Source organism: Oryctolagus cuniculus, chromosome 3 (genome assembly GCF_964237555.1).
Source record: "Oryctolagus cuniculus chromosome 3, mOryCun1.1, whole genome shotgun sequence".
Lineage (NCBI taxonomy): Eukaryota > Metazoa > Chordata > Mammalia > Lagomorpha > Leporidae > Oryctolagus > Oryctolagus cuniculus.
The window spans coordinates 165011969-165025638 of NC_091434.1; the positions used below are offsets into that span (position 1 = coordinate 165011969).

The 13670-nt window shown below is 55.3% G+C and overlaps 1 protein-coding gene across 6 annotated transcripts in view; it reads left to right on the forward strand.

Moving 5' to 3' along the window:
• The window catches only part of CCDC136 (coiled-coil domain containing 136), a 29330-nt gene extending 22078 nt beyond the window's left edge, over nucleotides 1-7252 (forward strand). For 2 of the 6 annotated variants that reach the window (XM_008258226.4, XM_008258228.4), the window contains 4 exons: nucleotides 368-649; nucleotides 1385-1717; nucleotides 3521-3581; nucleotides 6912-7252. In XM_008258226.4, the coding sequence (XP_008256448.4) occupies nucleotides 368-649; nucleotides 1385-1717; nucleotides 3521-3581; nucleotides 6912-7228 (993 nt within the window). In that variant the 3' untranslated portion in view covers nucleotides 7229-7252. Of the gene's footprint in view, nucleotides 1-367; nucleotides 650-1384; nucleotides 1718-3474; nucleotides 3582-6911 lie in introns of all 6 variants that reach the window. The other 4 variants (XM_008258227.4, XM_070071301.1, XM_008258229.4 and 1 more) reach the window with 3 other exon arrangements.
• Nucleotides 7253-13670: the final 6418 nt, after the last annotated feature.

Consider the following 13670-nt stretch of genomic DNA (forward strand, 5'->3'; position numbering starts at 1 on the left):
AAATGGGTTGGCTGGGGTAGGAGTTTCCATGAAAAGGGTTATATAATAAATCCCTGAGGCTCAGAAGTGGCAGCCACCCCCTAGTTAGTCTCCAGCCAAGTCACGGGAGAAAGCATCTCTTACGTCGACATCTTTCCATCGTGTCACATGTAAACCATCAGGTGCCTCAGGTCAGAGAGAAGCCCTGTGCAAGACCATTTCGGAGGCTGGTTTTCCAGTTTGATGGTTCCTTTATTGTCTACGTCCCCATGGGCATCAGCAGGGAGACTGAGGCAGCGACTCCCCAGCACCCCTAAGCAGGGCCCAAGCTGACCCCATGGGCCCAGCTCCGGGTGACTGCCGGCCTCCCTCCCCCCACTGCCGACAGATCAAAGAGCTACAGGCCAAGCTGCGGGAGCTGCAGCTACAGTACCAGGCTAGCATGGATGAGCAGGGCCGGCTGCTGGTGGTGCAGGAGCAGCTGGAGGGGCAGCTGCAGAGCTGCCAGGAAGAACTGTGCCGGCTCAAGGAGAAGAAGCCCTGCGTCGCCAAGGAGAGCAAGGGGAAGAACAGCAGTAAAAATGGGAACAAGAATGCCAACGGGTTTAAGAATAAAAAGGCGCCCAAGCCCTGCTCAGACAGCTCCGAGGACAGCTTTGAGACCAGGAAGGTGAGTGGTAACCTTAGCAACCAGGTAGGCAGCGCAGATCCCCGGAGGAAGCCTCCTCTCCACCAGCACTGCAACCAGGCGAGGTACCAGGGGCCGCAGGACGCTTGGGCAGAGATGGAATTCAAGCACAAGTTCATTTTGGTGCCAAAAAAAAAAAAAAAAGCTTTTGGGAATCCATGCAGAGTTTTGGGCATTTTTGAAGACCCATGGCATTTGTAGAAAAGCTCCCTGGACTTCTGCAGTGTTGGCGAAAGCTCCATCTTTGCAGGAAGTCGCTTTGTTCTCTTCCTGTGAAGCTATGGGGAGAGTGGGTGCGGCCCCCAAGGACCACAGCCGCTGGGCTGAGCGACTGCTCCGGGTAGCCCAGCCCTGATGCTGGGGCGCCCGTCCCACCTGGGGTATGTGCCCGAGAGAAGGACTGAGAGATGAGGGGAAAGATATTGTTCAAAGTAGTTGTTTGCTAATAAGCCCGAGAGGATGGGGTGCAGAGGAGCCCCTTGTGAGGGGTGGGATGCAGGAGCTGAGGCACAGAGCTCTGGGGGCTGCTTGAAGTGGCTTCACGGCCAGCGGCTGTCTGGGGCCCGAGAAGCCAGGGTGTTCTGTTCCGCGAGGTTGGCACCTTGCAGCCCCAGAACGGAGCGCCGCACCCTCGCACCGTGGCAGCTGGAAAGCTTCCCGAGTGAGAACGGGAACCCTCCCAGGTAGCCTTCCCAGGTAACTGCCTCCACCCCGCAGAGTCTGGAGGTGGTGCTGTACTACAAGGCCAGCCGGTCGGACTTAGAGAAGCTAGCAAAAGAGGACGAAAGGAAAGAGGGGACAGAGAAGGACAAAAAGGAAGTCCCGGAAGAGAAAGCGAAGTGCGAGTCTCAGGGTGAGCAAGCTACTGAGCCGGCAGATCCCGGGGAGGCTACAGCAGCCGCGGAGGAGGAGGAGGAGGAGGAGTACGAAGAATACAGAGAACCAGAGGACAAGGGGGAAGACAACGAAGAGGACGAGGATGAGGACGAGGACTCTCGCCCTGAGACAGCCGAGGAAAACAGCCCCCTCAAACTTTCTGAGAGTAAAAAGGTAACCACAGCCAGAGGCTGGATCAGGTGGGAAAAGGGCTGGGGGCTCAGGTGCCCCCGTGTTCAGGGGTGGCCCAGCCACCGCTGGCCTGGCACAGGAGGGAAGGTGGAGACGGAGAAGGGGGTGGGGAGAGCCGTTTCTCTGCAGGAAGTGGCAGGTGGAGACCACGGTGCGGATGCGGACCGGAGGTGGGGTCTTTGGCGCCTGTGTCCTTTCGTTTACACGGTAGTCCTTGTCACCGTTCTCACTCGGGGGGTTGCCTCCTCACTGCCCCTGGCTCTGCAGGAGGGGTGTTGCCAGTGAGAGGCCTTCGGGGCATTTCTGTCAGCCTGGACCAGTGGCTCAGTCCTGTTTCCCCACGGTGCCCTGTTAGGCTTAACCTCTGTGGATGCTATTTGAGGAGTGAAGAGGCAGGCAGTGAGGGCGTGAGGGCGGGGACTGGGAGTACGCAGGAGAGACAGAGTTTCAGTCTGTCCAGCTGGCAGGGACGTGGGCCAGCCCGAGGAGACAAGCCACACCCCAGCCCTGGAGGCGCTGGGTCTTTGTGAGGCTGGGCGGGGGCTGTCGCGGAGCATGTGCCTGGGCGGCAAGGGGAGTGTGCACCTGTGCAGGAGTGCTTCTGAGTTCTCACAGCTGGGTCACCTGTGCAGGCGTGCGCCGCTGACTTCTTACCCTGGGGCCGACTCCCTAAGGCGTTTGAGTAAGTCAGGCTCAAACCTCCCGAGTGAGTCCCCGGCTCCCAGTACAGGTTCTTTCTGACTCTCTGAAAGCGGGGAAAGAAAAGAATTCTCTAGGGGTGGGATCACGCCATCCACTCTAGGGGCTATCTGGAATTTTCCAACAACCGGGTCTGCCGCACTGGCTGAGGACTGGACCCCGTGTGCAATTTTCTGTTGGCCTTGTGGCTGAGGATCGTAACTGAGGAGGTGAAAAGTCGCAGGGAGGCATCCCTAGGGGCACATTTCTTTGAAATCTACATGTTCGACCACATGCCGGTTCTGGGCCTCTTGGGTTTCTTTTACTTTGGGTGCCACACTTCTAGAGCCACACGTGAGTCAAGCCCAATCCCTGTGCCTATGTATGCAGGTGCCCTCCTTGCCCTAAAGGGGTCTTGCAGCTTTTGCAGGTAGTTCTACAGGCATATGTGTTACCACCTGGGCATTTAGTTTCTCTCTGGAAGATTGTTACAGCCCAAGAATTAGCCCTCCTCCTTTGTTGGCTTATTTTAACGCATTTTGCCTCACAGCCATAGCACCTGGCAGGTCATAGGGACTAGAGGTCAAAATACCGAGACACTGGATGGAGCGCAGGCCAGACAGGTGGCCTGGCAAAAAGACTGGCTTTGTCCGGAGTGACCCAGGGTGAGGATGTGCCCCACTCCTCTACGGAAGCCCAGTCTACGCTCTGGGGCTCCACTCTTCCCGAGCCACTGGGCCACGACGAAGGTCTAGGAGCAGGTAACTCCTCGACAAGATGCGAGAGGTATGGGGCCGGACAGGAAGTTGAATGCAGCACCTGATTCGGACCCAGCTACTGCTTAGCTTTCGGTTCTGCAGCCGCTGCGGGCTGCCAGAGGAAAGGACCCAGGCCCAGGGACAGAGCTCGAGCGGATCTGTTTTTTAACCTCTTGCTTGCTTTCTCTTTCCCTTTGTTTTCTCATCTTCATTACCTGTTGGATTCATGTGTTTATGTCTTTTTACGCCACCTCGCACCTCCCGGTCCCCCCTCGTGCCTCTTCCTCATCTGATCTGTTGCAGCCATCCCCTGCCCCCGATCCCCCCATCTTCTCCTTGCCTCTCGTAGGTCTGGTGGTCATCTCGGCTTTGCTCTGGTGCTGGTGGGCTGAGACGTCGTCCTAACACAGGTACTGGTATTGCTTCCTCTCCTCTCCCTTTTCTCTCTGCGGCTGCTTGCCTCTCGCTTTTTGCTGTTTCCCAAGAGGTGGTACTCAGGTCCGAGTTTTAGTCCTGGCTTTTCCTTGGGCTACTGCGAAGCCTGTGACGTCTCTGAGCGTGTCTTCACGAGGCACAGGGGGCTGGAATGCTTACCAGAGACGTGGTTTGAGTTCCTGTCCCCGGCTGGGAGAGAAACCTGGAGAAGCCCAGCCACAGTGGCTACCGTCAGAGCTGCCTGACTGCTTCCGATGAGCTGACACGTGCCTGCGAGGCTGCCCGGGCTTCTCGTCTTTGTTTAACTGTAGAGCCGAGGTCTCGCTGCTGTTGCTGCCCAGGGTGGCAGCGTAAGGCATTAGTCCCTCTCCCGCTGGGCGAGAGAGGGCTGCAGAGCTGTGCTCCTTCAACCTTGATGACATGGACCCAGACCTCCGCCCTAGGAGACACTTGCCACTGAAAAGTCTCTGGTTTGCGACTTCTGGTCTCCAGAAAAATCAGAAAATGCCAGGAAGTATTTGATAGTTCTCTGTTTATCCCTTTTGGGGGCCGAATCCCATGGTAATCGGCTTCTCGAGCTTGGTTTTGAAGACAGCATGCGTTACCGGTGAAAACTATCAGCTAGAGATACGTGTGCTCGGGAAGTCAGGCCCGATGCGTCTGGGCACCTGCCAGCTGGCCACGGCTCGCGCGTCTGCTCTGTCAACAGCAGGCTGAATTCAGGAAGCAAACCCTAGGCTTCTGCCTGCCTGTGGAACCCGCAAGTGACTCTCTCTTGGCCTGTTTTCCTTTCGCATCCTTTCCCTGCCACCCCCGTCCCAAAAGGGAAGTCTAGTTGGCTCCACGTGTAGCCCCCTAAGCATTTGTTGGTAGCACTTTTTACCACTTTCTGTTCTTTCCTGTTTCCACTCCCCTTCGTACACCTGCCCCTTCGTCAACCCTTGTCCTTTTTTTTTTTTTTTTTTTTTTTCTTTTAAGGATGTTCCTGTTTCTCCTCTTGGTCTCTCTTTACACCTGTTGGTGACGGGGTCTCTCTGTACCTCCTGCTCGCCTGTACACTCGCACACGTCTTAAGCAGTCCCTGTAGGGTGAGGCTCCGAGCACTCAGCTGTGCCTTTCCCCAGCTCCACCTCCGCCAGGCCGGGTCACAATGAGAGGAGGGCCCTCCTGGGGGCAGCTGCGGATCCCAGAGCTCTGGCCACACCTCGGTGTTCAGCTGAGTCTCTCTCTCCTTCCTCCAGGCTCTGTCCTGGTGAGCAAAATGCGTCATCTCAACGTTAGCTTCTCCAAATGTAAACAAAAGATGCTTAAGCCCTGCCTTCCTCAGGGGATTTTTGTGAGGATCAGATCAGCTGAATTAATGAGTGTGAAAGTATTGTGTAGGCTATGAAATACTACATGCATAATGCAAGGAGCACACACCTCCGTAATGCATATGACAAGCTGGCCACTTGCAGTCACTTGATTTATAGAAACTAATTCATCCTTCTTATGAGGAAGCTATGACTGTGAATACTGTCATTTATAGACGCTCACAGCAAGACATGGGGAGGCTACGTAATACAGCCAGGATATCGTGAGTCGGGTCATCAGGACGGAATATGAGCAGCACATGGCATTCTGCCCCCGTTTGTCCGTGTCACCTCCTCTCGCTCTGCACGCTGTCCCTCTGTGGGCCCCCACATAACTGGAAAGACGCCACGTTTCTGTTTATGCAATGCCGGGTAACGGAGCTCTCGATAACCTCCTGTGTTGTTTAGGAAGCCCCTGCGCGCCCTGCGTGTGTTCAGCACCCTCTGCTGCACGCGATGTCTTGGGTCCCTTGGCAGAATTCTCCATTCTGAGTATTCACATTGTCCCCCAGGGTGACAAGTATGCCTCCTGCCCTCATCCAGGCTGCGAGTGGGGAGCCAGTCTCCTGTGTGTTGTCGCCCCAGCTTCTCTTTTACGCAGCCCTTTGATCACTAGCAGGTGGTCATGCAGCAGGCTACACCATCAGCCTGCTCTTACTTGCACGTATCATCTGCAAGGATATCACGGAACATCCTGTCGCACCGCTTGATGGAATCTCAGACACGATTCCCAGGCTGTCGGCAAGGCTGGTGGGACGCGCTCCTTCGGGACCCCGAAGCTTCCCTCTGCTCACGCGGTGTGGACTCCGGCCTCTGCCAGGGTGAAGTCCACCCTTCCAGGCTGATGGGTTTCTGCCCGTCCTCCCGCGAGAACACCACACTGACACGGTTAGCTGCGCACAGTAGGACGCGACATCCGGGCAGTAGCCCTTCTAGCCGCCTTCTCAGTTCATGCTTACGTGAGTTACTCTGAGTACCCACGCCCGCGCGGTTTTGCTGTCCATCTCGTGCCTTCTGTTCCTCCCAACAACTATGTCTTCAGATTGAGGAGGTTGTCTCTGCCCTCTAGAGTGGACTTAAATCCTCTTTTCAGATCCGTTATCCTCTGAGAAGCTGCTGGTAGCATGAACGGCCCTACTCCACCCTTACCTAAAACCATCCTTGCGTCACGTACGCGCCATAGCTCACGACTAAAAATCCAAAGCCCGCCTTTCAAGGAAGACAGTTAAAGAGCTAAGAACAGGAACTGTTTCCCCGAGTATGGATTTTCTCGTTGACGATTTCCCAGGCACTAGAGGATGCTCTCTGGGTGTCTTCTGCTGGCATCATTGTTGTCCCGCCGACCAGCAGGGTTCCCTCGCAGGCTCTAGCACACGTGCCAGGAAGTCACCCGTGGGCGGGGCTGTCTTAGTGAGCCTGACATGTGCCTCCCAGGGCCACTATCAGGCTTCTTTTAACTTCCTTGAACCAACTCCATTCTGCATAACAGGTTTGGCTGCCAAAGAACTCCTACTTTCCTGCACTCCCTGGGGCACCTCCCCTCCCCCCTCAGTCTGAGTTCCTTTCCCTTCTATACGGCTAACGAGGTGCCACCCCTTTTCCCAAAGGCCTCAGTTGACTCTCTGCTGACCCCCTTTCTCACTGCAACCACTTGGAGAATCTGCAGTCTGGCCCCTGGGCTGCTCCCACACATACAAGTTAGTGTTCTCCCACTGGGAGAGACAGGGGCATGGATACAGGCACGGACTAAGGGGATGCGGCCAGCATGTGCTGTGCCACAGACCTGGCGGTGTCAGGGCCCAGGGCCCACACGGTCTCCACGGTTGCCCAGGAGGTATGAGGTGACCCATGGTGCCCCGGAGGTGTGTGTCCCGGGCACCAGCAGGCAGGGGGTCTCTGGCTGAGGGACGGGTTCAAGGCTGGGCACTCACGGCTTTTCTTTGGTCCCCACAGAACATGTTTGGGATGTGGAAGCCCATGGTGTTCTTGGCTATTGCAGCTGTGGCTCTGTATGTGTTACCCAACATGCGACCGCAAGAGACACAGCTCTGCCTCATGGAGTGATGGCGGACCTGGGCCAGTGGAGAGGGCAGACCCCCAGCAGCAGCCACTCTCACCTTTGGGCAGGATGCACTGTACCAGAGCCCCCACCCTACCAATGTGTCCCATGTGTCCCTCTCTCCTTGGCCTCAGTCACTCAGGCTGCAAAGCCTTATGGGAACTATTGGCTCCCACCTCCTGCCTTGTATAAGAACCTGGGTTCCTTGTAATTAAATATCAACCTAATCACGTGAGACTTGTGGCTTTTTATTTGCTGAGTGCTTCGCACCATAACCAGGACAGGATGGTTCCTCCTTAACCAAGTGCTCACACAGGGGTCTGGCTCCCCAGTGTGATCTCTCGCCCTACAGTTGGCCTCAGATACAAGGCTAGCTCCCTGGGCCGTCAGCTGAATGGCAGATGGATTTGTCTCCGCTTATTCAGCCCATCTCAAGGAATTCATCTAAGCAGAAAGAAATGCAACGGACTGGGTATCTGCTGGGAGGCGGGGCCAAAAGACTTGGCTCCTGTGTCCCCATCTGTGTGACGACACCCTGAGACCTGTGTGGGAGCTCTCGTGGCTTTTCCCTTGTTTGTTCTACTTAGTTGGTCAGGATCCTGGCAGTAAATGGGTGGCACACTCCAAGAACTAACCAAAGAGTTTAATGAAGGAACTGTCGGGGCCGGCCCTGTGGCGCAGTAGCTTAATCCTCCGCGTGCGGCACCAGCATCCCATATGGGCACCAGTTGGAGTCCCAGCTGCTTCTCTTTTGATCCAGCTCTCTGCTATGGCCTGGGAAAGCAGTAGAAGATGGCCCAGGTGCTTGGGCCCCTGCACCTGCATGGGAGACCTGAAAGAAGCTCCAGGATCCTGGTTTCAGATCAGCACAGCTCTGGCCGTTGTGGATGTTTGGGGAGTGAACCAGCAGATGGAAGACCTTTCTCTCTGTCTCTTCCTCTCACTGTCTGTAACTCTACCTCTGAAATAAAATCTTAAAAAAAAAAAAAAAAAAAAAGGAACCGTCTACAGAAGGCAGAGCGAGGAAAACCAACATGGCGTCGTGCAGCGCCCAGGCTTCAGCACCGTGGGAAGCTGCCTTGGCCCAGGCTGAAGGGGACAAGAGAAGAAGCAAGAGCTGAAGCCGTAAAAAGGGACACTGGGTAGTGTGGTGGCCACGGGAGGTGTGGCCCTTCCTCCCACCTGCCCGTTTCCTGTGGGCAGCTGTCATTGACCGAACTCAGCTGCGAGCAGAGCACACAGGCGCCCAGGTGAGGTAATCCTTCAAGGTCAGCCTCCTGGAGCTCAGAGCAGGACAGAGGAGTGAGAATGGGGCTCAGTGAGGACAAGCGGAACTGGAACCCTCTGTGACTGCTTGTGGAAGACCCCAGGTGTATTCTTAAGCCACAGAGGACAGAATGCCTCCCCACCCCGTGACTGCTCAGCTCCTTGGGACTCCTCTCTCTGATGCCGAAGGGCTTTGCTCCGTTCCACCAAGCACCCAAAGCCATGCACGCGGGCGCCGCTGAGCACTGAGCGACAGCACTTCTCCCCCGCCTGTCGTTTTCTCGCGGGAGTGGCAGGGACACTTAGAGTGGGGAGAGGTTCAGTCTGTGTGTAGGCCAGAGCAGTGACAAGGCTGAACCGAGTATCCCTCCTAGCTGGCCTGCTGCCTGTGCCGAAATCATGATCACCCCTTGAGAAACAGTTGTGGCTGGGTGAATTGAGGGCAGTGCCACGTGGCCCTTGTGCCTCCAAGCGACCCCTCTATGGAGACGGTCCTGACGGGGGCCGTCCAGCCCCCCGCTGCTCCCTGTGCCCGCAGTCTCCCCTGGTAGTGGAGGAGAAAGGCCAGCTCGCAGGCCCCACCACAGACACCCTGACACAGAAGCTGCATCCTTTTTCTTTTTTTCTCTTTTTATTTCATTTATTTGAAAGGCCAAGTTACAAAGGAGGAGTAAGAGGTCTTCCATCTGTTGGTTCACTCCCCAAATGGCTGCAATGGCCAGGGCTAGGCCCGAAGCCAGGAGCTTCATCCGGGTCTCCTACATGGGTGGCAGGGACCAAAGCACCTGAGTCATCTGCTGCTGCTTTCCCAGGTGCGTTTGCAGGGAGCTGGGTCAGAAGTGGAGCAGCCAGGACAGGAACTGGAGCCCATATGGGATGCTGGCATCACAGCCAGCAGCTTAACCCACTACACAACACTGGCTCCTTTCTTTTTTTTTTCTTTTTTAAAGATTTATTTATTTGAAAGAGTAACACAGAGAAAGAAAGAGAGAGAGAGAGAGAGAATCTTCCATCCACTGGTTCGCTCCCCAAGTGGCTGCAATGGCTGGGGCTGGGCCAGGCCGAAGCCAGGAGCCAGAGGCTTCTTCTGGACCTCCCACATGGGTGCAGGGGCCCAAGCACTTGGGCCATCTCCACTGCTTTCCCAGGCACATTAGCAGGGAGCTGGATCTGAAGTGGAGCAGCCAGGTCTCAAACCAGTGCCACATGGGGTGTTGGTGTTGCAGGCATCCACTTTACCCATTATGCCACAATGTCAGCACCCCCCGTTTTTCCCTTTTTTAAAAGAATCTCTTTGAGAGGAATAAAGAGAGCGCTCCCATTCGCTGGTTCATTCTCCAGATTCCCACAATGTCCAGGACTGGGTGAGACCAAAGCCAGGAGCCAGGAAGTCAATCCAGGCTTCCACATGAGTGCCAGGAACCCAGCTACCCAAGCCATCACCTACTGCCTCCCAGGGTCTGCATTAGCAGGAAGCTGGAATGGACAGCAAGGGCCAGGAATGAAACTCAGGCACTCTGATGTGTGATCCAAGCATCTTATATTGCAACTGCAAGGCCAAATCTCAGAACGTGTGTTTCAGCAAGATCCCCAACTGATAAGTGCGCACAGTAAAATGTGGGAACCACTGCCCTAATCAGTTACATCTGGTTGTACATTCTTAGTCGTGACCTAATTAAAGAAATGCCTTTGGGGCCACCATTGCAGTGTAGCGGGTAAAGCCACCACCTGCGGTGCTGGCATCCCATATGGGTGCTGGTTCAAGTCCTAGTTGCTCCACTTCTGATCCAGCTCCCTGCTAATGGCCTGGGAAAGCAGTGGAAGATGGCCTAAATGCTTGGACTCCTTCATCTACATTGGAGACCTGGAGGAAGTTCCTGGCTGCTGGCTGGCATCAAACGGGCCCAGTTCCAGCTGTTGCAGCCATTTGGGAAAGTGAACCAGCGGATGGACAATCTGCATCTCCTTCTCTCTCTATAACTCTGCCTTTCAATAAATAATAAATAAATCTTTAAAAAAAATGCCTTCACATCCTACCTGTTGCCACTGGCAGCATGTGGTGAGGACTTGCTTTTTATTTATTTATTTATTTATTTATTTATTTATTTATTTATTTTGACAGAGTGGATAGTGAGAGAGAGAAACAGAGAGAAAGGTCTTCCTTTAGCCATTGGTTCACCCTCCAATGGCCGCCACACCTGGCGCACTGTGGCCGGCGTACTGCGCTGATCCGAAGGCAGGAGCCAGGTGCTTCTCCTGGTCTCCCATGGGGTGCAGGGCCCAAGGACTTGGGCCATCCTCCACTGCCTTCCCAGGCCACAGCAGAGAGCTGGCCTGGAAGAGGGGCAACCAGGAAAGAATCCGGCGCCCCAACTGGGACTAGAACCCGGTGTGCCGGCCCCGCTAGGTGGAGGATTAGCCTATTGAGCTGCGGCGCCGGCCTGACTTGCTTTCTTTTAAAAAAACATATCTTAAGGTATTCAGTTAGTATTTTTTAAACATTTTAAAATTTCATTTTTATTTGAAAAGCAGAAAGAGAGAGAGACAGAGATCTTCCATCTGCTGGTTCACGCCCACAAATGCCTGCTATAGCAAGGGCGGGGCCAGGCTGAAGCCAGGAGCCCAGAACTTGATCTAGGTCTCCATGGGGGCGGCAGGGACGCAAGTACTTGAGATGCCTCCCAGGGTGTGCACTCACAAGAAGCCGAAGCAGAAGAAGAAGAGGCAAGACTCAAACCAAGCGTTCATGGGACGGGGGCATCCCAAGCAGGGACTTAACCTCTGTGCCAAACACCAACCCCAGAAACCCTGCCTTTTATCCACTTTATCCCCGTCACCAGTGGCAAACGTGGTAGAAAAAGCTGGAAGATTCCCTAGAGCCCAGGGCTGTGGTCTGAATGCGTGAGTCCCCCTGGGAGTCATATATTGAAATCCTAACCCCCAGGTGACATTAGAATGGGGACCTCTGGGGTGATTCGGTTGGGAGGGTGGGGCCCCCACAACTGGGATGAGTTCTTGGATCCCACGCGTGCCCCGTGCACGTTCACCGGGAGAAGAGGGCCATGTGCGAGGAAGGGGCAGGTGCTCGACCGGGGCCTTCACAGCCTCCAGACTTTGAGAAATAAACTGCTGTTGTTTCCAAGCCGCCCCGTCTACGGTGTTTTGTTATAGAAGCCCAAGTGGACTAGGACAACAAAGGTCTCTGACTGAACTTGGAATCAGAAGCCAAGATGGAGGTCAGGTTCTGGTGGGCAGCTGGGCCCCAGTCGGGAGAGCCAAACCTCGAGCCTGACTTGGCAGGGACCCGGGGCCCGCTTTCCCCAGCCTTTCTGTGGGGAACCCAGAGCTTCTGTTAGGGTGCTTACCACGCTGCTCAGCTTAGAACCCCGTGGTGCCTATGGTCTTAGAGATACACGTCACCGAGGTCTGTCAGAAAAGTCTCCTTTCCTTGAATGTGAAACATTCAATTCATTTGAGCATTTAAAAAAAGAATAAAATAAAGGCAGGCAGAACTGACTCTGTCTACAGGGGTGTCTCTTGGAAGCCACAGCAGGCATGCACCCGAGCCTAGGTACAGGCAGCCCCAAGGATCCAAACCACTTCCAGGAGCCTCTGTCTCCCTGGCTGCCTCCTTCCTACTCCCTTCCCAGACTCCTCTGCTTCTACTTCCACTCTTGCCAACAGCCAGCTGCTGTTAGGGGCAGGCTCGGTGGTTCTAAAGGCACACGTACCTCCGTTCTGATTCTGGAAGGTGGAGTGTTAGGGTGCAGAGAAGGAGAGAGGGAGGCAGCGTGGGGACCCAGCTGGTGACCTCTGCAGGGCCGGGGACACAGCTGCACAGCAGGGCCTTGTTCCCCAGACACCAGCAGAGGAAGCAAACTCGCTTTTATTGTTAAGATTTTTTGATTTATTTGAAAGGCTGAGTGATAGGGAGAATATCGTCCATGCACTGGTTTACTTCCCAAATGGCTGCAACTGGGCCATACCGAAGCCAGGAGCCTGGAACTCCATCCAGGTCTCCCATGTGGGTGGCAGGTGCCCAAGGACTTGGGCTGCCCTTCTCTGCTTTCCCTGGGGCACATTAGCAGGAAGCTAGATCAGAAGTGGAGCAGTCAGTGTCACAAGCAGTGGCATATCCCACTGTGCCACAACACTGGCTCCAAATTAGCTTTTTTCAATCATCTAATCAATGTCAAGGCACCACACTAAACATATTTTATGTTATTTCATCTTCAAACATTAAAACACACACACACACACACACACACACACACACACACAAGGAAATTACTAACTCTGTTTTACAGATGAGAAAACTCAGACCCGAAAGAGTAAGCATGACCTGCCCAAAGCTGCAGAGCTGGAAGTGGAGAGGCTGGAATTCAGCCTATGGATCTTTTCGCTCTACCCCATCGTCCCCAAAATCAGTGTGAGAACCAGAGTCGGTGTCACTGATTGTCCAAGTGCCTGCTGTGAGCTGAGCCAATCTGGTGTCACCACAGGGGATGAAAAATGTCCCTTGTTCCAGAAAAACAGGCTTTTCCAATTTGGCCCATCGGACCTGCTCACGCAGATTCGGCGCAGCCCGAGTTAAATGAGGCCAATGCTGGTGGCTGACAAGCAGTGCCCCTTGATGGGAGAGGCAGGAGGCCCAGGTGAAGGGCCAGGCAACCTGGTCTCCCGAGATAGGTCAGCCGCTGGTGAGTCAGGGGGCTATAAACAACCCGGGCCCCCCGCCAGCACTGCCCCCGACACTTGGCTGATGAAACCCCCTGTAAGCCCCTTTGTCCGTCATCCCTGCTTGGCGTGGGGAGGGGCACGCTGGCGCTCCTCAGGGAGGGGGCCCTCTTGGCAGGCCCCGGGACAGCATTGCGCACGGTCTGTTCCGGCTCACAACGCCGGGCCTCGAGCCGGGGCTCATGGGCTATATTGAGGACTGAGTCACCAGCCTGAGCCTGGTGAGTGGCTGCCGGGGCCTGACTCAGGCCCCGATTTATCCTGGAGAGCAGCAGGCTCAGGTTTCTCGAGGGGGGTGATGGGAACCATGCCTTGGCACTTCGCACCTCACACCGCAGGGCCATTCACTAGCTCCCCTGGGGCCCACGGGCGAGCTGGGACTTCGCTCTCCTCTGGCTGGCTTCGCGCCGAATGCTCCCACCTTAGCAGTGGCCAAGGACAGACTGGGGGCCTCGGATCATGCCCACAAGGTAGCGCCAGGAGCCAGTAGGGCTTGTAAAGGGACCATCAGCTACGAGGGACCCCACTCCCCACCCCCCTGCCTTCTTCCAGCAGCTCAGAGAAGAATCCAGCCCTGCTCAGACCCCTACCTCAGTCTCCATATCAGGGCTTCAGAGACAACTCTGCTGGACTCCGAGCCCCCGGCACCT